This window comes from Tachyglossus aculeatus, chromosome X1 (assembly GCF_015852505.1).
Source record: "Tachyglossus aculeatus isolate mTacAcu1 chromosome X1, mTacAcu1.pri, whole genome shotgun sequence".
NCBI lineage: Eukaryota > Metazoa > Chordata > Mammalia > Monotremata > Tachyglossidae > Tachyglossus > Tachyglossus aculeatus.
Window position 1 is genome coordinate 108878087 of NC_052101.1, and position 26239 is coordinate 108904325.

The 26239-nt window shown below is 47.1% G+C and overlaps 1 protein-coding gene across 15 annotated transcripts in view; it reads right to left on the reverse strand.

The window, feature by feature from the left end:
* Nucleotides 1-26239, reverse strand: part of ATP2B2 (ATPase plasma membrane Ca2+ transporting 2) — a 587231-nt gene that overhangs the window by 181003 nt on the left and 379989 nt on the right. For 10 of the 15 annotated variants that reach the window (XM_038740359.1, XM_038740349.1, XM_038740351.1 and 7 more), the window contains one exon: nucleotides 21216-21776. In XM_038740359.1, coding sequence (XP_038596287.1) covers nucleotides 21216-21414 — 199 coding nt within the window. In that variant the 5' untranslated portion in view covers nucleotides 21415-21776. Of the gene's footprint in view, nucleotides 1-21215; nucleotides 21777-26239 lie in introns of those variants that run through there. The other 5 variants (XM_038740352.1, XM_038740355.1, XM_038740353.1 and 2 more) reach the window with 2 other exon arrangements.

Consider the following 26239-nt stretch of genomic DNA (forward strand, 5'->3'; position numbering starts at 1 on the left):
CAGTGGAAAGAGCCCGGGCTTTGGGGTCAGAGGTCATGGGTTCAAGTCCTGGCTCCGCCAATTGTCTACTGTGTGACTTTGGACAAGTCACTTAACTTCTCTGTGCCTCAGTGACCTCATCTGTAAAATGGGGATTAAGACTGTGAGCCCCCCGTGGGACAACCTGATCACCTTGTAACCTCCCCAGCGCTTAGAACAGTGCTTGGCACATAGTAAGTGCTTAATAAATGCCATTATTATTATTATTATTATTATTTGAGGTTTCTCCCAATCCTGCAACCTCTAAGGTTACAAGAAAGTCAGAGGGGCATTCCCCCTTTTATTCCAGCCAAAACTACTGAAAAGAAAAAATAAATAAATAACAACAGACTCCTTAGTCACTGCCATTTCTACAACTACAGCCTTAAGCATTATGGTCAAAACCCTAGGATACCCTCATCTAATGTTACAGTGCTGGGACCAGTCAATTCTAAAATACATTGTCTGAAAAATACAGTTACCAGATTACTGCTGGAAGGTGTATTTTTGTGGCTAGTGGCAGGCGCAGTGAGTCAGAGCAGGCATCTTCTCCCCTGCCTGGCTCTGTTCCTTGTGTTCAGCAGCCAATGATCCCCACAAAGCCATACCAGAACCTGGCATATGTGCAAAAGAGAAGGGCTGAGCACCAATTCCCCTATCATTCATCTCTCCAAGTAACTCCTGATGGCTGGAAGAATAAGCCACGTGGCCCAATGAGAAAAGCATAGGTCTGGGAGTTAAGCAACTTGGGCTCTAGTTCCTGCTCTGCCACTGGACTGCTGTGTGATCTTGGACAAGTCAATTAACCTCTCTGGGCCTCAGTTTCCTAATCCATCAATAATATTCACCGAGCCCCTACTGTGTGCAGAACACTGCACTAAAAATTTGGGAAAGTACTAATTAATAGCCCTGATCCATGTCCCTAAGGAGCTTACAATCCAGTTTTCTCATCTGTAAAATAAGGATAAAAATTATTGTGAGCCTGATGTGAGACAGCATCTGTGACCAATTTAATGACCTTGTATCTACCCCAGTGTTGAGTACATATGATGTGCTTAATAAAGGTCATGATTATCATTATAAAATGATTATTAATAAGGCAGGATTAGTCTCTCTCACTCAGGATTCTGCGGCTCTGTAGTTTCTGCAGCTTGTTTCACCTGTCACCTTGCCCGAACAGGTGCAAAGGCAGGGAAGATTTTCTTTCCCCCACAAGCCCTGCCAATAGGAGGGAAGATGTTGGAAGTTTTTACCTTGGGCTTTCAGCAAGACTGACCCAGGGGAACAAGATCATCTTCTGGTGATAATTGCCACCAGGATGTTATTTGAGGCCTCAAAGGGGTTTTGTGCCATATTCCACCTGGCTGTCATCTCTGTTAGTTCGTTGCTCTTCCCTGAAGCACTCAATTCTTGTCCCTGGTGTTTTCCTGTGGGCTTGTAGTTGGTATGGGATGGCTTCTGGAAATCTCTTGCCAAGTCTCTAGCTCCTCATCCTGTCTCCATTGTTCCTGACTAATTCCCAACTATTACAAAGACAATCCAGAAACACCATTCAACATTCAAAAGAAATTCCTGACAGGACAGGTTCCTGGCCCAGGAATCATAATCTGATAAACACAGGGAGACAGAGGAGAGCAAGGAGGAAATTAAGCCCGGCTTGATAGGGAATAGACTAGCAGAGAGCTGAGGAAAGAGGAAAGGAAAGAGATCAGGGTGTCGAACATAAAATGAATTTAGGAACCGCCAGTGTGAGATGAAAGGTGATGCCATACTGACCCTGCAATCACTTTCCAAGCACTTAGTACAGTGCTCTGCACACAGTAAGCACTCAATAAATACCACAGAATGAATGAATCAACCTCCCTCCCTCCTGCAGAGCATCCATTTTGTGACCTGATGGGGATTTCTGGATAACCTTCCTATTTGCATCACATACCCCAGGAGGCTAAAATGTCACCAAGGACTGGTGTTTCTAGGGCTTTCCAGGCTCCTCTCAACCAAAGAGCAGGGCCGGTTGTGGGCATGAAGTTGGCCCATGTGGGCTTTTAACATTACACTTTCCACGATTCTTCTCAGTAATACATTTACTTCTATTGAGTTGTGATGTCCCAAGGCTCCTTTACATGTTGAGATGATGCTATTTTTCACCTCTCAAGGAAGTGTTTTGAGTTTCTTTTAAACACTCTGCGGGGGAAAATGATTCCATTATGCTGCCAGCAGAGCTAACAACATAATGACTTTGTGAAACTACCTGGTGTTTTTATTCCAGACTTGTCAGGTCACTTCTAACTACAGCAGTTGTGTCTTCTGAGAAAACCACATGAAATACAAGAATTGAAATACAAGACAGCGATCCTGGGAGGAGGTTACAGGCATTTCAGCTCAACTTCAACTTCTCCTGCCCTCCTCACTTGCCTGGTCACACAGTCATAAAAAGTCGAGTCCCAAGGAGCAAAGAAACCCTAATAAGTTCATTCCCTGAATTCACCAGCTTGCATGTGTGGGAAGTAGCTTAATACTAAATACCTTATCAGGGATGTAATTTGGAGAAAAAAGACAGACATATCTGTTGATTAACTTACCTTACTTACCACACACACTTAGCTCCTCTAATGCCAACCTACTCGCTATACCACTATCTCATCTATCTTGCCATCAACCCCTTGCCCACCTCCTCCCTCTGGCCTGGACCTCCTTCCCCCTTCATATCTGACAGACCACCACTTTCCCCATCATCAAAGCCTTATTAAAATCACATCTCTTCCGAGAGGTCTTCTGCAGCTATGCTCTTTTTTCCCCTACTCCCTCTGCCTTCTGTGTCACCTATGCCCTTGGATCTGTACCTTTTAAGCACTTGATATTCACCCCACCCCCAGCCCCTCAGCATTCGCATATGTATCTGTAATTTATTTTGTTTGCCTCCCCCTATAGACTGTAAACTACTTGCAAGCAGGGAACGGGTCTACCAACTCTGTTGTGTTGTACTCTCCCAAGCACTTAGCAAAGTGCTCTGCATAAGTACTCAATAAATACCATTAATCAATTAACTCTGCTCCTCAGATCATTCTGCCTAAAACATTTGGATTTGTGCTACTTCTTCATGGTCCTAAAAATATTGGTCACTGTGAACCAGCAGCCTCAACAGCCCCAACTTTCCAACGCCAAACCCTGTGTTCTGGGAGGTCAGTCTGCCATGCCTGGGGTGCAGCTTTGCCAGGTCTGATGCATTCACAGTCAGACTTCCAAATTGAGCCAGCCTTTTCCCCTGGGGTCCTTGGCCACCTGCAACCTGGCCTTCAGGGAAACCCAGCTGGCACTGGAGTGTGATTAAGCCAGTTACCCACTGGAGGGCAGAAATGCCTCAACGTGTGCAGACAGGGAATCCTGAGGGCAGTGGACAGGTTTGAGTCCAAACAGGCTGAGGTTTCCTGGGCCACTCCTGATTCCCTCCAACAGCTGGCTGAATATGTTTCACCTCACTATGATTTTCAACGTAGGTGAGGGCTCGATTGCTATTAGATCTCAGGACAGGCATCCTGGGCAATAACTAACTTGTAGATATGGCAGGGAACAAAAAACAGTAGGCACTCAGAGCATGATGATGATGATAATGATAATGACATAAAGCTGCTGGTTTCAGATCAATGAAATGCAAGAGTCCTCTTCAGGATCTTGGCTCATCTTTGAAGAAATACACACTCTGTCCTACCAGCATCTTATCCCATCCCAAAGCTGCTTGGTGAATTCATCAAAGACTTCATCCTTCTTCTCTTCCTAGTTCGGAGGTCTATAACAACACCCTACCATGGCATCCAATCAAATCAGTAGTATGGACTGAGCACCTACCTTATCCAGAGCACTTTACTAAACATTTGAGAAAGTTCAGAAGAGGTGGAAAGCACAATCCTTGCCTGTCAGGAGGTTACAGCCTAACATCCACCCTTATTCACCTCTCTCCTTTCTCTTTCACATGATCACTCTGCCCTTATCAGCTCTCCTGCTTCCTGGCCCCCTGAGCACATGATCGTATTCTTGCCATCTAAGACACCACCACTTCCTTTTTTTCCCCCCTGCCCAACTTTCCTAAATGAACTATACTCTCCTAGCCCAACACTTGAATCATGAGGGCTAGTCCACCACTTCTCAGTTACCTCTGAATTGTGGCCCTGAGATCAGCTCTTCAGTTCCTCCTTTGTATTTCCCACACTCTCAGTATGAGCCAAGTGCTTGGTCAGGGGGATCTAGTAAAAGCTAGGCAAGAGGTCCAGGGAAAAATGTAATATCCTCTGCTGTCCCTTTTAATTTTTTTGTTCTTGGTTTTCATGGGATTCTACGGGAGAAGGAACCTGCTGTGTTTTTTAAGCAAACTGGTGCTCTCAGTCTAGTGATAAGCATAATAATAATAATAATAATAATGGTATTTGTTAAGCACTTACTACATGTCAAGCACTGTTAGGGATCAACAGGAAGAGTTGAGATGGGTTGGGGAGGAGGAGCCCTGTGGCTTATGGAAGATAACCATCTCTTTTAGGGCCAAATGACATTTGAAAAGAAAGAGCTAGGCTGAGTAAAACATTTAGTAGTTCCACACTGCCTGGGCAGTGGCCTCTGTGAAGTGTTTGGTTAGATTTATGGGGTTTGTTGGGCTCTGTGCTGTTCTCTGTACCCTGGCACATTGGCAAAATGTTCTCCTTTAAATACTGCAGGACGAGGGTCCAGAGCCTATATGTCTTGGTGGCAGCCAAAGCTCCTCCCCCAGCATCTCTTTTCAGGACTCTCCCTCCTGCCATCAGGTTTGGAGAGCCACTGAGTTTTTGAGGCAGTCCCACTCCACAAAACCCTCCAATGATGTTCCATCGTCCTGGGCATCAACAAACCCTTCTCTACCACTATCTTCAAGGCTTGCTCTCCACTAGCTTATTAGGCTCTTCACCTTATTGAGCTGGTCTCCTCATCACCTACTCCCCTGCTCTCACTCTGCCCTTTCCAAGCCCATCTCCTGGCTCTATCCCGTTCCCGTCTTACCCGGCTCTGACCCCTTGTCCACACTGTCAGGGGGGCCCAGAACTCTCCTGCCTTCCAAATCCACCAGATCTCAGCCCTTCCCCACCTTCAAAGCCTTCTCAAAATCCCATCTCCTCCTCCAAGCCCTTCCTAACTAGTTATCATTAGTCTGATTCCTAAAAACCTTTTTTCTACCTCTTGCACCTACATAGGTATTTTTTATGCCCATCATCATCATAGAGTCCATATTTCTTGGTCTGTCTCCTCAGGAAAGTATAAGCTCCTTGCAGGCAGGAAACAAGTCTTGTGCTTCTTTGTACTTTCCCAAGCCCTTAGTACACTGCACTGCACTCAGTGGACATGCAATAAATACCAGTACTACTACTATTGACTTAAAAAGGGGAGATATTTGAGATGGCACCACTGAACCCCAGGTTGCCCACTCACCCGGATCCCTCACTTCTTTCCCTTAGGCTTTAGCAGCCAACACTGACCTATTATGAAACCTTAATTAATTTAACATGGGAGCATTCCAGTAATTAGCAAATAGTTTGGCACACCAGTTTTCTACCCCGTAGCACATGGAGCTGCAGCGAGAGAACAAGATTTCCCTTCCGGGATCTCCATGGCCTCACACCTCGTGCTGCAGGGACAACACATCGGGGTCCCTAGTTTGTGAAAGCAGCTGAACAGAAAATCAAAATTAAGTCTTCTCACTGATCACAGTCCTTCCTAGAGGGAGGGGACAGCTCTTTCTCCAGCACTGATATGGAAGGACAGGAAATCATGAGTTCAAACCAAGGCATGAGGGGAACAGAAGCGTTTTGCAGGTCACATCAGCTATACACTTCCAAAAACCCCACGTATTGCTCAAGCCAAAGCTAACCCAAATACCTCAGTGCCACAGTTAAGATCAGTTTAGCGGGGTCAAACCAGAATCTTAAGGGCCAAAGATGCCAAGCAGGAAGAAATGGAGAGGGCTTCCTTCCTACTTCAGCTCCAAGACACAGGCCATCCTGCTGATCACTGAGTTGGCTGAGGGATCAGCATGATTGGAAAGGTAAGGACTTGTTTATTTGGAATTGCTTGATTTAGCTACCTGTGGTTATTATACCCATTCTTTACCTCTTTTAGCTATTGTATGTTTAGCCTGTTGTTTGCAGAGATTGTCCCTATTTGTTGCTGAATTGTTCTTTCCAAGCACTTACTACAATGCTCTACACATAGTAAGTGCTCAATAAATATGATTGAATGAATGAATATTCATTTAATCAATCAGTCAATGGTATTTACTGAGAACTTACTGTGGGCAGAACACTGTACCAAGCTCTTGAGAGAGTACAGTGTAACAGAGTTGGTAGAGACATTCCCTGCACACAAGGAGCTATAGTCTTATTTCTACTGTCTCCCCAATTACTTCCAAGTGCCCAGCTCAGTGCTCCGCACCCAGAAGCACTTGGTCAATCCAGGTGGTGGTGGCGATGATGATGATGATGATAATGATGAATCCTGATTTATCACAGAAGTAGTTATGGAGGAGATAGCAGAGAAAGGGATGTGTACTGGTTGTGAGAGAAGGCAGGGAAGTGGGGAGGCTAGGCAGGCCAAAGTTTCCTGAGGATAGAGAGGAAGCAAAAGTGGGCTGGACTAAGGAGAGCATCATGGTGACCAACAAGGCCCCAAAGAGTCATCCTGAGTTCTGGGCATTGGGTCTGGAACTGAAAGATGCAGGCATGACCAGGGCTACACCAGTGTTGGTCCCAGTTGGACCAGCCTTCCTGATCCAGCATGGGACTGGGGCACCAGCAGGGAAGGAGCAGAGATGGGGCAGGGCCTGGCAGACCAAAGGGAGATGAGAAGAAATTTAGGAAGGATTTTGGGTCGCTGAATTTTGACATGGATATTACATGCAAAATGGCCTGCAATTAACAGGAATTCTATTTGGAGATAACCAGCTCTAGCCCTTGACACCTGACCACGTGTTTTGTTTTGTTGTCTGTCTCCCCCTTCTAGACTTTGAGCCCATTGTTGGGTAGGGACTGTCTCTATATGGTGCCAACTTGTACTTCCCAAGCACTTAGTACAATGCTCTGCACACAGTAAGCGCTCAATAAATATGATTGATTGAATGAATGAATGAATGAAAAGGACTGCAACCCAAGGGATGGTCAAATTTAGCCACCAGGGGCAACCCCTACTCCAGCCCATATCCCAACCCTAGTCCTCGAGAGGCCAGGCAACTGAGGGCTCCAGACATTGGGGAGACAGGATCAGCAGCGAAGCCCGGGAGACCGACGGAACACCGCTAGCACAAGAATCAGAAAGGTAGGTGTCTGGGGCAGACTCTGGGTATTGATTTCTGTTTTCATTAAGCCTGAGCCACATCACATTCTTGTCAACAGCAGAACTGGCAGGAAACTGGGGCAGGGTCAGAGCATCTTCAGCACTTCAACCAAACGTGCACCCTGGGAGGCCACTGTTCAACAAGATGAACATCGGGAATTAAAAATCACAGCAACATTTGATGTTGATGGAGAAAACCATCTGATTTGGCCTTTGGAACATTTGTGAGTTGCTAATGCTCACACAGCTCACAGGGAGACCAAGCTTATTTTTAATCATTCTAGACACTTGCTGACACCCCACTATCCAGTTCTCTACAGAGATCCAGAGCCCTGAGAGGGGAATTGGGCTCTCCTGTGTACTTCTTACCTCCTAGGGATGGTCAGGCCACTCTCCTCCCACTCAGTCTCCATATTAGCAAGATTCATTATTCACATGACACCAATCCTCAATATTTACCCAACCCTACCCAATGTCATAACCTGGGAGCTTCAACTCCTCTTTGTTTCCTTAGCCACAGGTATGGAAATTACAAGAGAAGACCAGAACGGGGTCCCCTAGTGCAAGGTGGTCAGAAGGAAGTGGAAAAGATGAGGGCTTCCACATTCTCTCACCTAATAAAAAGGCCCCACTTTCCCGGTAGCCTCTGTGAATCCCAAGGTTGTTCTGTGAACTGTCTATTGCTCTATGAGAAGGCAGTCTGAGCTCTAGGCCCAGCCGCCAAAAGGATCAATAGTATTTCTGAGCACCCAACTGTGTGCAGAGCCCTGTAGTACTGAGTGCTTGATAGGTACAACAGAATCAGTAGACATGATGCCTGTCCTTAAGGAGTTTATAATCTAGTAGGGGGAGAGAGACACTGAAATGAATTATAAACAGAGGAAATTTCAACATGCAAGCCCAGGCGTTCCTTTGGGAGGCAGCGAGGTCTAGCGAAAAGAGCACAGGATGGGAAAGCAGGAGTCCTGGGTTCTAGTCCTGGCACTTGCTTCCTGTGTGACCTTGGGCAATTCATTTAACCTCTCTGTGCCTCAGTTTCCTTATCTGTAAAATGGGGATTGAAGAATCATTCTCCTTCCCTTGTAGATTACGAGGCCTGTATGGGACAAGGACTGTTTCCGATCTGATTTCCTTATGTCTATCCCAGCATTTAACACAGTGCTTGGGACACGGTAAGTGCTGAATAAATACCATCATCATCATTCCTGTCAGTGAACACTGCTGAGCAAAGTTCTCTTGCCATCACCTATCTCACTATAGGCTAGTTAGAGGGAGAAGAGCCACTGCCCTCTAGAAGCTGGTGGTATAATTATCACCTTGTCTCAGTGTGTTCATGCCCCTAAGAGCCACGCCATGCCCACCAAAAAAAAACCCAAAACACAAATCTGGGTTAAAAGAGCTCCCAGTATCAGAAGCATTCCTGTCATTTCATCACAGGGACATTTGAAAGGGGAATACGTCATCCATTCAAATCTAATTTACTGGGTCATTTCTATTTTTCCTCATGCTCAGCTGAGAATCGCAGCTAACAGAGAACTAAGTAGTCACAGGGAGATAGAAGAAATCTCCTGAAGATTTGGACTGCAATGTTACATCTGCTCCTCTTCCACCTTCCTCCTCAGACATCTTTGTTTCCTCTACTGTTCTCTCTTCTCCTCTCCTGAATCTCCCCTTACTAGGGAGATCATTAATCTAGGTTTAGCAGAAGAGCCTATAGGCAGAGGAACAGGGGAAACTGGCCTGTGATGCTCATTCCCAGTCCTCATGCCAGAAAAGGCTCCTTCTTCCCTGAGAGGTGGTCTCAGCGGCTCATCCATTTGAGAAGGCCTAGGGAGCCTTGCAAGAGTTTCGACACCTCTCTGATCCTCCAGAACCTCTTATGCTGTCTCATCTACACCGGTCTTCACTGTCCCTGTTTCATTCATTCATTCATTTATTCAATCATATTTATTGAGTGCTTACTGTGTGCAGAGCACTGTACTAAGCGCTTGGGAAGTACAAGTTGGCAACATATAGAGACGGTCCCTACCCAACAGTGGGCTGTTTCTCACATGTATTTAAGCCTTCCCCTTTGAGTTCTACTTTCTGCCACTCTAACACCCCAACCGTGGCCAAGGGCCTCTGCAATCAAGCACAGGAAGAAGACAGGAACTACACAAGCTGGGGAAAGGCAAAATGCAGGATATCCTCCTGGTAAGCAAGGGCCCCGGGGACAGACAGAGCAGGGGACCTGATACCCCATATGACTGAGGAATGTTCCAAAGCTTCTTCTCAGGATGGTGGATGTGTGGCAGACACCAGCAGTGCTTGGCACACACACTCTCCCCCACCAAGGTGCTAATTCCATCCACCTATAAATAACTCGCGTTCTGAAAACACAGAAGCAGGCTGGGGAGAACCAGGAGCAGGTAAGATAATCACTGAGTGAGGAAAAAGCACTCTGAAGGAAGCATATAAATAAATTAGCATCCTCATCAGAGAACCTCTCATGTGACAGGTAGAAAGGAGGCTAGTTTTCCCCTTGCCCATGTATCATCTTGGGGTAAAGTAACACCGGGGCCGGAAAGAACAGGCCTCGAATGGATGAAGTGCAACAATGGTGGGGAAGTGGACCGTGTCCTGCTCACGTTAAAGGTCACTGCAGAGCCAATCCAAGTTCGGTTTACTTAGCTCCCTGAGTTGGTGGGTCCTGAATTCAGCCGTGGTCCCAGAGTAAACGTATGCCAGTCAGGCCCAAGTTAGGAGCAAGCTAATCAAGACTTGTCAGCTCAGAACATATAATCCAGAGACTTTGGAAACCAAGTTTACTTTAGCCCGAGTCGAGCAGCCAAAAAGGGTCGAGTGAGAAGCAGTGTGGCCTAGTGGATGGACCATGGGCATGGGAGTCAGAAGGACCTGGGCTCCAATTCCGGCTCCAATACTCATCTGCTATAACTGGGGCAAGTAACTTCACTTCACTTTGCCTTAGTTACCTCATCTGTAAAAAGGGGATTAAGATTATAAACCCCATGTGGGACATGGACTGTATCCCACCTTTCATCTACCCCAACATTTAGTATAGAGCATGGCACTCAACAAATACCATTAAAATAAAAGTGAGGACAAAAGCTGTATCCCTTTCTCCGAAAGAGGGGAGGCAGACCTGGTCTCACTTTTGGTCCCCTTGTGGTCTCCAGTTGTGTTTCCTGGGCCTCTGGGTAATCACCTTCACTTTCAATCTCATGGGTTGTGTTCAAGGAAACTGCCTTTGTGTGACTTTCTTAAAAGTGATTGGAGATCCTAGCTGTTTTCTTAGAACGGGGCAGTGAGGTTCTCTGCCAAAGGAAGAAATTCAGCCCTCTGTGGGTAGGTACTCATTTCTTAAGGTAGCCTCCTCTCAGCAAGTGGGTGCTGGATTTGGGGACACTGTCCTTCCATCCTCACAATGAACTCTCACTGCAAATGTTTCAGCACTGAGTGGCCCTCGAGGAGGATGATTGGGATGTTTCCCCTGACTAGACCTGGCAGATGTGACTCCATGAAGGGGAGGAAAGAGTTTTGTCCCCTGAGGACAGTTGTCAATGTTACATGGTAAAATAAAGGCTGAAGCACACCCTGGAAAGTCACTGAGATGGTAAGTCAGAAGCAAAAAGCCTTTCCCTTATCCAAATACACAAAAAGTCACTGTCTTAAAGGCTAGAACAAGAATCTGTCAAGGGTTTCTTTGGGGCAGGAGGAGAGGAAGGAGGGGCCCAACGAATTTTCTTGAAAACTAATTCAAAAACTGAAAAACATTTGCATTTAATAATACCATTTTTTCCACTGCAGTTTGTACCCTACAAATTATCTGAACACTGAGCACATTACACAACAGAGAGTTTCTTCAGCGCAATGTGGCGTGTTTCTTCATATGAGCAGAGAGGTCATGAGAGAATGCTTTTTTTTCCTCCCTTTTTTTTTTTTTTAAACTAAGGGAGAGTGGTAGGCTTAGTGCCTGTAGGCAGCACAATGACAAATCCATCCCTAGGCTCACATTTACAATACTTTCTCACCTAGCTTCCAATTTTCTTCCATGATCTGCTTATTTTTTTCTGTTTTGATGTGGGGTTGGGGTGAGTTGGCCTGCCTTGTGGACTGAGCGGAACCATTCAATTAGCAAGTCACCAAATACCAACTCATGATCAGCAAACGAGTATGTTCTGCTGATGACTCAGAAAGTCAAGGGGGTAAGAAAAATTAACCTTTTTAAATTGGTACACGGGCAGCAGATTTATGTCTGGTTCTCACTTGATTGTCCTGAAAAAGGCTCATTCTATGCTATAGTAAATGTTCTCCCAAACAAGTAATATAAATGGCTTTTTAAAAACTACATGCCAAACTATGTACAGTCTTATGCGTATGTCTATGTGTGCATGTGCACATGTGCATAGCTGATGCTACTGATTGAGAGAGCTTTACCGTTTGGGCCACTGACCATGCATTTTCCATTTTGTGTGTGTAGACATGGCCGATGGGCAATTGCTGTGCCTGACACTTTGGAATAAGCCTCTGTCCAAGGAAAGCAACCCTTATCCCGAGTGGTACACTCCAGGTGGGTCCATCTGCTCCTTTAGTCTTCCTGCAGTCCACTGCTATACCGCATCATTTGAAATTGTGTTGCACCATATCTTTCAAGTGTGCTGGTCCTGCCCTCCCTCCTTGTGTATGGCCCATTTCAGTTCACTGTGTACATACACACATACTTGGCAGAGTTTTTAATATGATTTGTAATTATAAACTTTTCTTCTAGATTGGCTTGGCTTTATTCTCAATGCATTTGGCTTTTGATTTCTGTCTTGGTGCCATTCCCTGCCACAGTCAGGGTACCCACTCACCCTTCCCACGGCAAAGGCCGATTTCCTAAGCCGCCACTTCTCTGGCTTCATTCCGTCAGGGACATTGCTGGGAAGGGCCCAACAAGCATATGGCCAGCAGAAAGTTTTCAGTCTTTTATCTCAGGGCTGAAATTTCCCTCATGCTAACTAGGGATGGACACTATGGAATTGCCTCCCAAGGGCAGATGATGAGAAGCAGCATAGAGCAGTAGATAAAGCACAGGCCTGGGAGTCAGAGGTCATGGGTTCTAATCTCATTTCTGCCACTTATCTGCTGTGTGACCTTGGGCAAGTCACTTCATTTCTCTGTGCCTCAGTTGCCTCATCTGTAAAATGGGGATCAAAATTTTGAGCCCCATGTGAGACAGGGACGTGTCCATCTGATTTGCTTGTATCCAACCCCAGCGCTTAGTACAGTGCCTGCACATAGTAAGCGCTTAACAAATACGATAATTATTATTATTAAGGGCTAGGTGACTCTCCCACCACAGAGCTAAGTCATCAATAGAGATAACAAGGAAGGTGAATCATCTTCATCATCCAGGAGCAGTTAGGCCATACCTCCCATGATTTTCCACCCTTTACAGTGGCAAGGGGGTTTTCGTTCAGTATCTTACCGAATGCAACATGAAGCACTATCTTCCTCCCACCTGTTCCTCTCCTCTCCTACAGGTACTGCCGGCATGCTCGTTTCCTTCAGTTTGATTCATACAAAATTAAACTGAGATTGTATTTCGCAACACTCAGAAGTATCTGTTTCTCCGATTTTTTTTTTCAAGCAGCCTGACATTAAATATGCAGCACTGTTAACTCCCAGATGAGGGTATGTAAACTCTGCCATTCTCCGATCTAGTTCCGGACAAGTCAGTCCAAAGCATTTTAGGGGTTCAAAGAGGTGTAGCGGGGGTGGGGGTGGGGGTTGAGCAATATTATCTCTGCTCTCCTACAAATTCTGGGTAAACCAGAGCCAGGCAAGCCAAGCTGGCAAGGAGGAGGAAGAAGAAGAGGCAAAGGAGACAAGGAGGAGGAGGAGAGGGAGAAGGAGAAGGAGGAGGAGGAGGAGAAGGAGGCAGACCTTTACTTTGTTCCAAAGAGCTTGGGCCTAATCATTAGCAACAGAGGAATGGCAAGCTTGACCACCCATGCTGAAGCCAGGGACCCAAGGTCACATCTGCCTCTAACTGGGAGGTGACTTCCAATTTATCTCACAACCAATATATCAATTGTTGAGATCTTTTTTGCCTAAAATTAGCTGAACGTGAAAGGGACAGCTAATTTATGCATGGTCATGAATGTATTCATACGGCATGACTCACTGAGCCCGCCAGCTCCTCACATCAACAGATAAAAGGGATGAAATGTCATAAATATGCCAATACTTGCACGATGTCATAAAGCCATTAACATCACAATATAATTTAGCTCTCCAATTATCCAGAGCTCCAAGTATTTTTCAGAGCTAAAATAAGGCCTAGAGCTTTGGATTTCAGCCAAGATGAGTGGGAGTTTAAAGAAAAGTTTAGGAAAAAAAAAACCCTTCCCCAATTGTACCCCAAATTACCCAGTTAATCACACAATTTAATCTGTTTCAGGAGTATTCTTAGGTCAGGAGTTCTGGCCTCGGAGGAAAAAAGTCAGACCCAGCTGTTCACAAATGATTGAAGCACTAAAGCCCTGGAAGAGCAAGAGGAATCAGGAATCAATGAGCCTGAGCTGAGCTAATCTGAGCTCACTCTGGACACTGGGCTTGGCCTGGGGGGCAGTCAGCTGGGCCATGGACTCTGATATCTGGATGGACTTGGGCAATATCCCAATCCCGAGTCTATCTTCTCAAAGGAAACACAGCAGTTTCTGAGGCTGTGTCCTCCCTCCCCTGACTCCTCTCCTAAGGGGAAGGGGGAGAGGACAGAGAGAAAAGGAAGGGAAAGGATAGGAGAAAGATCGGCCAAGGGAAAGGAAACAGTTGAAGGGAGAGGAAGGGAGAAGGGAAAGTAAAGGAAGGGTAGAGAAAGGAAGGGGATTAAAAAAGGGAGGTATGGGGAAGAGTGAGGGCGGTACCAGGAGATGATCTATAATACTAGAAGCCTCCATAAGATTGACTAAAAAGGTTTAGTGAGTCTTCAGTATAGAAAAATACAGGCTGCGGGAGAATATAACTGAAATCTACAAAATGCCATAGGTTGGGACAGGGCAAACAAAGAACTGCAGAATTCTGTGCAGAATTGCTGCTCTCTAAATCCCACAACCCCAAGAGGAGGGGGCAGCCATTAAAACTTGAAGGTGGTGGGTTCAAAACAAACAAAAGGAAGCACTTCTTCACAATGCAAGTGACAACCCTACAGAATCCGTTCCCAGAGCAAATGAGTAGGCCAAAATAAGCAGCAGCTTCAAAAAGGGTTTGGATCAATTCAAGAATGAGCACTCAGTGAGAAGGTTAAAAGTGATAGGATGAGGATTAGAGCCCAGGAGGGCAACCATTCCCGGTTCCTTCAAGTGCTCTGTTGACCACTGTCAGAGATGGAGTCCGGGGCTTTCTGGGACCCAGAGAGACTTTCTACTTAGGCTACACAAGTTGAATTAACTACTTTGTGGTGTGTCAAGCTGACAAAGCTCAGGCAAACTCAACGCCTTCCTTGAGACATGCTGGCCAAAATCATTCGGCCACAGAAGTGCACTAACCCCACCCCAATATTTCCTAATGTCTCCTCTCCTTCCATTATTCCCCTATCGCACTAGTCTTTACAGAAGTCTAACATCTGCCTGCAGCAATTCAGAAATTTCCCTGCCACCCCCCAGCCCCCGGATCCCTCCCTCCCTCCTCCCAGAGTATGGAAGTGACCGATGGGCATCTTGGAGCCACACGTCCCCCTCCCCATCTCTGGCTCAGGGTCCATGACCACTGGGTGCCAATCAGGCCACAGAAAGAGATGGTTGCTGAGAGAATTTGCTTGGCAGGTGTTGGGTAAGGCTCCTCAAGGAGAGGGTAAACTCGGTTCTCCCACAACACAAGACTCCAGTAGGTGATTTGGAGAGAACGTGCTTAGGGAGCTGGAGAACATTCTTCCACCAAGGCGAGCCTACTTGGACTCAGGAATACTATGATGTCAAAGAATCTGCTTGCGCGGGTGGGTCTGCGGGGCAAGAACAGAGCAGTCCGGCAGCATGAGTTTTCCTTAGCTTGGGGTTTCTCAAGAATGTGATCTTGGCGATGTAGGAGTTGGAAATGACCTGAGCACAGGTTAGAGGGCTCTGGGGCCGGCTGGGATAGAGACTAGAGACGTGCAAGATTCCCCTCAGCCCAAGGCAAGCGAGATGCCCATTGCTTATGCAACCACCTCAGGCACCCTGCCACGGCAGAACAGGCAGCGGAAAAGCTGAAGAGGCAGAGTCAACAGAGAAAACCTCAGCAACCTGGAGACGGGCCAGCTTTCTAGAAGCTGGGATCATTATCTGAAAAAGTTATCAAAAAGTACTTATTAAGTACTGATGTGTGTGGTGTGGAGATTCTCTGGGCTGTCAGAGGGAAGGAGCAGAGATGAGTTTGGCTCAGGCTGCTGAGGGCTTATGGCTACTTGGGGAGTCCAAGCAATCAGCTGAACCCAAGGCTCTGGGCAGCCCCTATTTGGTCTGCTAAGAAATTGAGAGTCCAGCGGCTCAGAGATCTCACTACAATGCCCCGAAGACTCTCTATTTGAATTCTGCATTTTGTCCATACATGCACTCCCATTGGTATGATTCAGAGGGTCTCCTAAGCCCCAAATAACCCCACTTCCTTAAGGTTCTCTCATCTCCCAGAATAGGCCGGACCCACACAGAGTTCCCTTCCTCTGTTCAGACCTTTGATGGAGCTGCGTTTCTTACAGGCAAGAAAGAACATGTCCTCAGCACTTTGCCATGGTCCTTCCAAGGTTGCAGGGCCACTTGGCGAAAACTGGTGGGGTGGGAACATTACTGAAAGGCCTGAAGAAACGAAGGAGATCAGCCAAAACATTTCTAACCAATGGCCTCCTGCAGAAAGGCAAGACAAGGCCCAGGATGTCATGGAGAGCTGGCAGGAACCTGCCTCCTTGCTTGGGAGAGGCAGATGCTGGTTAGGGCTAAAGAGAAAAGAGCGGTCAGCTCTAGTGGTCTGATTGGATGCCCAGAGTCTGGTGCACCCAACAAGACAGTGGTCAAGTCACTGATTAAGTTGTTAGGAAGGAATTTGGGAAAGAATTGTGCAGTGTACTATTTTCTATCCCCTTTGGAATCTTCCTGCCTGGGTACTCTCTCTGCCCCTGTTTTCTTTTCTGCAATGGCCTATTAATTTGCTCCATCTGTTCTGCATACACTTCACATTCCTGAAACTATTCTTCTTGCTTTCTAGTTAATTTTAGGCATCCTTTCCATTGGAACTGGGGCATCCAGCCACATTCAGTAGCTGTCTCATGACAAAGAACTCTAAAGCTAATCGGGAACCGCAGCAAGGCAGGGCGGACCTGATCCTCAGCTGGCACTCCAGAGAGACGGCCAGGCCCAACCAAAGGCAGGCAACAAGAGATTTCACGGCCCCTGAGACTATCTAGGAATTTTCTAAAAGTGGTGTCGCTCCACAAGGACCCCCTTTCTGGAAAAGAGCGACAGAAACCATGATTCTCCACTTCTACCTCAAGGCTCCTAGGCTCTACCAGCTCCTGGAGGAGCAGACCCACTGGCTGTGATGTCCCAGGGTTGGAGTGGGATCCCAGGGGGCCCTGGAGAGGGTAAAGCCAAGAATGGCAGATGAGGGAAGAGTGTAAAAAGACACCTCTGCATCAACCCTATCAGCCTCCTTCTTTACAGCACTCATTAAAGAGCCCACAAGCTCACACTGATAAATATCATCCCTGCCTGGGGAGATATTCTTACCTGGAACAAGACAGCCAGGTCTTTGTATCCCAAACAAGGGACTGGAGTTGGATTGCCAGCTGTTTACAGAAAGCAAACAAAAGAAAGAAACACATGCAACAGGCTGCCAAAAAGGAAGTTGCAAAGCAAGTGAAAAGGAGGGGCAGTGTGGTCAGTCCAACCCCGAAGGAAAAACACCATCTCCCACCTCCTCTGGCATTTCTTTAGCCGCGGGACCCTACGTAGTCTCTGTGGTCAGCCCTTCCGTATTCTATAAGTCCTATAAGGCACACATAGGCCCCTCAGTTTCCTTAGACTATCAGATGACTAGGGACACCTTCCTACCCAGACATCCACAGAATTATAAAAAGAAGAATCATGGCTTTTTTTTTCCAGCACTCACGGTATGCCAAACACCGTATTAGTCACTGGGGTGGATATTAGATAACTGGGGCAGAAACAGTTCCTGTCCCACATGAAGCTCATGGTCTAAGGGGGAGGGGGAATGAGTATTGAATCCACATTTTACAGATGAGAAATCTGAGGCACTGAGAAGTTATGGTCACACTCCATGCCAGGGGCAGAGCCGGGATTGGAACCCAGGTTCTCTGACACTCAGGCCCATGGTCTTTCCAGTAGGCCATGCTTTCTACTCCAAAATGGTGACCTTATAAACAATGAATGCAGATTTAGATGCGTGTGTGTGTGTGTGCTCACAGAACATCAGACCCAACACTGAACGAAAATATACTTTTGAATGGCAAGTACAGATTTTTTAGGTTGCTCCTAAAATCTGATGTGTGTAACTTAAGGTGGCCAGATGTCCTAATAATAACTGATTAATGGTATTTGTTAAGTCCTTACTCTGTGCTAAGTACTGTACTAAGTGACAGGGGAGACACAAGGTAATCAGACTGGACACAGCCCCTGTCCTAAATGGGCCTCATGGTCTCAGTCCTGACTTAGGTAGGGTACTTCTGTAATTTCAGTGTCTCCCCCACTTCCCATTTTATGTTCCTCAGGCTACATTCATGTGTGTCCCAAAACCTAAAGGAAAAAAAAGTCCACCTAGGTACACATGCTTTGCTGCTAGTGGGAGGATCATAGAGGGAGGAAGAGAGATCTGTGCCATCTTGGTACCCATTTCCTTCCTTCTGCAGGGAAGAGGACTGACTGGAGAGGAATTTAGTAAAAGTGGCCCCAGCTGCTCTGCAAACCTTGGATCTGTGGGTCCGTGCTACCTCTGGGCCTAAAGACATGAATTTTTACCAGAGGGTCCTAGGCATCAGAGTCAGCCTAAAGTAAGGCAACTTGCTACTGGGGCCAGTGCCACTTTTGCTGCAGCCCAGGCGGGAGGGGCAGGCCTGAGTCTGGATGAACTCGACCTCAGGGTAGAAGTGGCAGAGGACACAAGCTAGGGGCTTTCCCTCATTCACCTCTTCACTCCCCTTTTTCCTCTTGACCCTTCACTTCCCCCATCCTTTATGGTTCCATCCAATCCAAGGGAACCAGATTTTAGATCACTTTAGTGTAATTCCACACTAAGGTCTCATTTGTCTCTGCCATCTCACCAGTCAAAATAAAGATATTCACTACCAGGATGTGTTGATTGCTTAGAAATAGAAATATGACCATTGAAATATTTTTGGTCAAAAGAGAAATAAGAATCTATTTAAAAGAGGCCCCTATTAAAATCAGTCTTTCACACAGAGCCATATCTGACACCATTTTGTTTCCTTGAGAGTACTAACTTGTTCCTTAGAACAAGACAAATCTGCTACTGAGGATAAATCACTCTTGTTTGGGAAAAAAGTCCGTTATAAATTCACACCTTTTCCTCTTCGTCTTGGGATTTTTTTCCACGTAAATTAGGCCTCAACAGAAATAATTGGGTCCTTCCTTGCAGTACTTTGACACAACATCAATTATTAACATGGGAAAAGAATTACCACTCATGGTGACAGCAGAAACCCTCTTTACTAATTACATTTTCTACTAGTACGGCCCATCCACAGGACCAATTACACTGGCTCTCCATATTCTCGGCAGTTGCCGTTTTAATAATAATAATGATAATGATGGTATTTGTTAAGCGCTTACTATGTGCCAAGCACTGTTCTAAGTGCCTCCTCAGAATTTACTATGCTGAAACCTGCAACTCAGGCAAGCTGGTGACCACTTCTCCTATTTCCGGAATTTTGCTTGTATAAGAAGTGGTAGCTCCCCAGCAGGTAACCAGTGCCCTAGCCTCTATTTTCAAAATAAAGCCAATTCTGGGCTTTAGGAGTAGTCAGAGTCTCCTGGGATAATCAGTGGGAGAACAGAGGATAAAATCTTCTCCCCTTTCTGGTCCAGGGCAAGAGGTGACCGTACAGATGGACACTGAACCACGCATCCACCAGTAAAGAAAGGCTTTACGGTCCAGCACCCAGTACTCTCCATGCTCGCTGTGCTTTCCCGGGGCCTCGTCTACTCCTCTGAAACTTTTCCTTAGGGACAGAGCCTTTGGGAGAGGGGGACATTGGAAGGCTTGGCTCTGCAGGCCAAGTCTCAATAAGAAATAATGCAGAGCTCTTTGGGAGAGACTGGATGTTTTCACCAAGGGTCAAGACCTGTGAGGACCTGAGCCTGTGATTCTGCCTATATGAGAGAATCCCAGGAGATTGAGAATGGACAAAAGTAGGGGCAGGGGATGAGCAACTCAGGGCTTAAACCTGCCTGCATCGGAAGAACTCATTATGAGACCCGTGTGGAACAGAGACTATATCTAGCCTGATTATCTTGTAACTCCCTCGGTACTTAGTGCAGTGAAACGTCAGAATAAGCACTTCACAAATACCACCATTATTATTTTATCCCAACCGGAGACTGAGTGCGTGAAGCCAACTTCAGCTTCTAACATGTGTACGGCACTTGGAAGGGACCTTGGAAGCTTTTTATTTCATTTCATGCCACAGAATTCTTCTAGGGGAGAACCCTGGACCGAACCCATCGACTATTCCTTTCTCATCTTGCCAGATAAAATTTAAAGATTTTACTCAAACTCCTGTAAGCTTCTTTAGAAAAAAATTCTCCCCAAATCCTTCTCTGGGTACCCATGGGACATGAGAATCAAATCAGTAGTGTTGGAACCCTGTGGGACAATGGGAGAGTGACAATGTAGAGAAAGGAGACATCACCATCATAGTCTAATCCTTCGTTTCTCCCAGGAGAGTTTAATAAAAGGTCTAGTCCTCTGCAGGACCAGAGAAAATAGGGTGCTGTGGAAAGCCATCGTGTACACACACACACACACACACACACACACACACACACACACACACACACACACACACACACACACACACACACACACACACACACACACACACACACACACACACACACACACACACACACACACACACACACACACACACACACACACCCCCCCCTCTCCAGAAAGGGAGTCCTATATTTCTGGTGTTTCTGTGTTTCTCTTTTATTCTCAGACCCTATTTCAGTGGAAGAATAAGGCTTGAAGATGCTGAATTGACAAAAAAGCAAACCAGTGGCTACTATCTCTGACCATGCAACCATTTACATTTGAGAGATTCAGTGGCGAACATGAAATCATGGCCAGTGGTAAGGGAGCCTCCCTAAAGCTGACACCACAATAAGATCCCTTCGAGACCACCGATGGGTACCAACTACACGGTCAGAGTTTGCTTCATGTGAAGAAAAACGATCATTGACAGCGGACTATGGTTCTGTGGCTCCCTTTGCGCGTCTCCGAAAAGGTGGACCTCCTGCCTCTCTAGTCGATGCCACAGATGAACTTCTCATTTTGTTACTTGCTGGCTTTTCAGGATGAAATTAGCATCTTTTGCAAGCAAAACTATTTTTGCCCATTTTTTAGCACATCAATTTAACAGCTCACTATTCTCGCCGAGCAAGCTCGTTCATTCCTGTCCCCTGCCTTTCCACCCCCTTTGCTAGCGTTTCGCTGGCAGCCCCTCCTTGCCAGCATGAAGAAAGGCTTTAAAGATGTGCCAATGGCCCCCTTCACTCCCGGAGGGCAAGGCTTCAGCGATTCGTTGGCGCGCGCCCTCCATCTGCCTGGGGTTCAGAGAGGGTTCCCAGAGCACTTACCTTCTATGGGCGAGGTCTTCAGGCGCCTGCAGAGCCCCTCCGTGTCTCCGTAGGTCTCCTTAATTTTGACCACGGCTTCTGTCCCACGGAGTTCCATGAGGGAGCGCAGCTCCGCCAACGTGCACCCAAACTCGCCTGCATGATTGGCCTCATTTCTTTGGTTCTTGGAGTAGAAATCGCTGTTGGTCATGTCACCCATCTTGGCTGACGAGATTGCTTCCCGTTGTGAGCTCAAGGGTGTCTCTCAATAGTCTCGGGCACAGACACAGCCACGGGACAGATAATGTTCTTCGAAGAAACTTTAAAGACTATTGCCAGTCAGCTCAGATTCTGAGCGTTCAAACAGGGGATCCGGCGTGTGGCGGGGAACTCTCGGTGGGGACCGCCCGAGGCCGAGGCGGGGAGGCCCGAGGCCGAGGCAGGAAGGCCCGAGGCTGAGGAAGGGACCTGGTCCGTGGGGCGGTTGCTCTCAAGGCTGCAGACCTGTTCCTCCCCATTCACCGCTGCCCATGCTGCTGTTCCCAGGAGGTCGCATCTACATGGTCATCTTCCCCGCAGCACCTTGGGGGAGAAAACACAGGCTGGGCGTTAGACAGTGGGTAAGGCAGGGACACGAAACTACAGGGACCCGCGGGATTCCATTCACCCTGCCTCGTGCAAACAGGCACCCGGGCTCGGGCCCACACACACAGAGGGTTGGGAGGAAAGATGGTGAAGCCCCGGGTGGGCGAGGATCGCCCCGCAGTCATGGCACTGACATGGTCCCTGCCGGCTCCTGGGGCGGAGGTGCTATGCTGTGAGTCACACATCAGTGGGTCTCCCCCCTGGCTCTAGCAGCAGTGTTTCTTACTTTAATCAAGTCCCAAGAGCACCGGCTAAATGAGACGGTTCATGAATATTAATAAGCAAGCCATTAGTCCAACGGCTTCGATGTGCCTCCAGTAGGAGATCTGGTTCACACGGCTCTATCAATCTCCCATCTGACAAGAACAGAAAGCCCCACAAAGCCCATAAAGTTGTAGAAATTAATTGGGCCCTCTTACTTATGGCTTCACCCATTATGGGAACAATTTTTCCGTCCAAGAAAAGAGAAATTGGACTACAGGGTCGGTGGCGGGGGGAGAAAAAAAACAGAAACATTTTCATTGCCAACCTGGAACGTGTTCAAATAAATGTATCTGCAGCTCTGGCCAGCCTGAGAAACACACACATCCTAGAGACACAGAATACCTGCGGCCACGGGCTTGACAGCAAGCATTGGGTGTCAAGAGGCATTGGGAGTGCTGTCAGTTTTCTCTCCTCCTGGGAGCAGCCACACCGGAGGCCCGCGGCACTATGCCATACTTGGGTACAGGGTGCCATCCATCTGCTCTGAATTTCAAACCACCTGCTCCCTGAAGAGCTATCCCAGCCACCTGAGCACCGATGGATTGCTGAGGTGGCCACCAACAAGCTCTGACCTCCCTAGGGACAGACCAACGACAACAGAGCGGGGGTACCTTGTGCCTGGAGAAGATGGGTGCCCTTGAAATCCAACAGGAGAAAATGGAACTCGGAGATGGAGCTACACATGGACCATGGGCGGCCAAGGGCTCCTTGTCAGGGCTTGCAAGATGCCCAATTCGGCTTCCTGGCAACCTGGGGCTGGACACCCCTTGAAAGATTAATCTCATCCAGCCCCCCCTGATTCCACGCACCTCTACACACTCCAAGTTCTCTGTCTTCCACAAACATAGAGACCCAGGGAAACCAACCATAAGGAAGTATAAAAGAGTATGTCCATTTCTTTTAAGCCCACTTCCTGATTCTCATGAAATTTGCCCCAATTTCCTTTAAATCCACCTTAATTGCAGTCAGACCTCAGGCTTGGGGGCCAGTGGTTTCTTTCACAGCTGGTCTCACATATCTGACTGACATCTAGGAGCATTGCACAGCTCCGAAGATGCACCACCTAACCTCACTAAAGGCACAACAATGACATTAAGACTGGAATTGCCAATTTTTTAGCACCCAGGCCCAGGGCCGGCCTTCTGGAACTCATGCACCTGAACAAATCAAACCAATCACCCAGGCCCATCCACAGCTGAATCTTAATGAACCTATTTATATGGTAATGAGTTTCTCTGGTGATCAATTCAGCGGCATCCTAACCGATTCAGAAATGGGGTTTTGAAAGGCACAGAACAAACTGAGTGGTGGTGCCTGATGCCCAGAGCCCTGTGCTGAAGCCTCTCATCTGGACGCAACTCCGGATTCACCCTCGAGAGCATCAATCAATCAATTGATGGTATTTATCCAGCGCTTATGGTGTTTCATAGCACTGTACTAAAGGCTTTGCAGAGTACAACAGAGTTGGCAGGCACTAATCCTGCTCACAATGAGCTTACAGTCTCCAAAGTACATCCCCGTTTAAACTGTAAGCTCCTTGTGGGCAGGGAACATGTCTACCAACTCTGTTGTATGGTAGTCTCCCAAACAGTACGGTGCTCTGCACACATTCATTCAATCATATTATTGAGCGCTTACTGTGTGCAGAGCACTATACTAAGCACTTGGAAAGTACAATTCAGCAACAAAAAGGGACAATCCCTGCCCACAATGGGCTCACAGTCTAGAAAGTAAACACTCAATAAATGAGCTCAATAAATATGATTGATTCATGAAAAAGGCCCTGCACTTTGGCATATGTGTTGCGTGGGATTCTCCTTCCAGGGCCATTCCATCTGCTATCACTCTCTATCGAGCCCCACACCTGGATTCTGACGGGTCATTGATTCTGAACTGGAATCTATGAATCAGATAGAAAATCTGCCAGAACCTAGGCTGTGGAGAGGAATGGCTCCTGGGAGAGCTCCGCTCCAACCACAGGCACAGACCATGATACTCTGTCAAGCTCTAATTCTGGGAGCTTTGAGGAGCCAGTGCCTGATCCCTCTTATCCTCAGCCAAGGCCAGCTTCAGGCACCAGATGGTCCTGGACAAGGGGATGGATCCAAGAGAGGACATCAGGGCAAAGTCTGCCCCCTGCCCAGAGTTTTCCGCATACCCTTCCCTCCCATGCCTGGCACATTGGCTGCTATTTTCCTCCTGGGACACATGGATGCGGTGGAGCTAGGGAGACGGCTGACCACTCAGCATTGGTTGGTGGCTGGAAGGTACATGCTGTGGGCTCAGTTGGCCCACTGGTTCAAGTGGGACCTGCTTCCACCCCATGCCCAGTCCCTGAACTGTGGGCATATTTCCAAGACTCTGAATCAACACCCTCTGACAGAAAAAAAAAGGATCATGGACCTTAGATTCTGTGGGATCCTGAGCTCTGCTGCTTTAGTCTGTTTACATGGCTCTTCCCACAGGCCTCTTTGCAGAAATTTCTCCGTGAGAACCTCCAGTGACACTGCCCCACATCTTTTCTCTCCTCAGTCCTCTCACTATATTACACTATCTTCATTGACATAGCACATAGCACAGAGACTGTGTCCTAATCAGGCTATCTCCCCAATCATGTTTGGGGTTTCCTGGTGGTTTGGAGTAGGGAGAAAATCCCAGCCCCTGCCCCGCATCCCCAAGAAAATCCTACCTCTGTCTTCCAGAGGCCAGAGGAAACCAAAGGGAGAGGTGAACAGTAGGAGTGCTGCCACCAAGGGGTTCAGAAATTGGCCCCAGAAAAGGGAATAACCCAGCCCACTGGACTCACAGACTCTAAATTCCTACACTGACATAGTGATTGGGAGTGTGATGGACACTAAGATCCTGGGAAGGTGATGAGGACAATGGTGTGAGGGTAAGCAACATAGGCTCCCCACACGCAGTTTGCCTGTCTCACCTCAGTTTCCCAGCTGATCTTCCATTGGCCTCCTGGGAGGCTGAGGAGGATCAGGACAGAGTAGAGTTCTTGAGCTTTGGTGAGAAGAAAGTCATTGGTGACCTTGGACAGAGCCATCTCAGTAGAGCTAAAGGGGCAGAAACCAGATTGCTGGGAATCAAGAAGGGAACTGGAAGAGAGGAAGTGGAGTCAAAGGCTGTAAACAATCCATTTGAAGACTCAGGTACCACATCTGTGAAATGGGGATTAAGACTATGAGCCCCACGTGGGACATGGACTGTGTCCAACCTGATTTGATTGTATCTATCCCAACACTTAGTACAGTGTCTGACACACAGTAAGTGCCTAACAAATACCATTAAAAAAAAGGTTGCAGGTATATGGGACAGGGAAGATGGTGGTAGCATCAATGGAGGTGGAAAAATTAAGGGGCAGATAGTAGCTCCATTTAAAAAAAATCCTGAGTTAGAGATGCAGGCGAGACATCCAGATGGAGATGTCCTGGAGGAAAGTGGAGATGCATTATGAGTTAGATAAAAGGTCAGAGCTAGGCAGGTAGATTTGGAAGTTGCCCCAGATAGATGGCAGCTGAGGCCCTGAAAAACCAATGAACTCCAGCAAAATTATTCTATCAATCAAGAGTATTTATCGAGTGCCTTGGTGCAGAGCACTATACTAGGTTCTTGGGAGAGTACAATAGTGGTAGTAAAATAAGATCCCAGTGCTCAGGGATCTTACAATCTAGTGGGGGACTGACACTAAATTACAGATAGGAGGAAGTAATAAAGCATAAAGATATGTACATAACTGCTCAGGATGATATGTGTATTGCACTTCAGTGCTTAGGTGCCGAAGAAGTGCTGAGATGGCAGGTGGACATGTAAAATGGGGAGATTAGCAATCAACTGGGGATGACCTCCTCAAGGAGGAAGATGTGAAGCAGGAGGGAGTTCCAGTAAGGAGAAAGGACGTGACCAAGAGGTTGGCAATGGTAGAGGCCAGAACAAGGCAGAATGAGTAGGTTAGTTTGAGATGAATGAAGAGTGTAAGCTGGGGGACAGTGCAAGAAGAGTGTGGATAAGCGCTGAGAACAGTGATTAGTGATTAGAACAGTACTTGGCACATAATGAGCACTTCACAAATACCATTATTATTATTATCATTATTATTAAGAGGGAGAGAGCTGAAGAATGTCTTGATG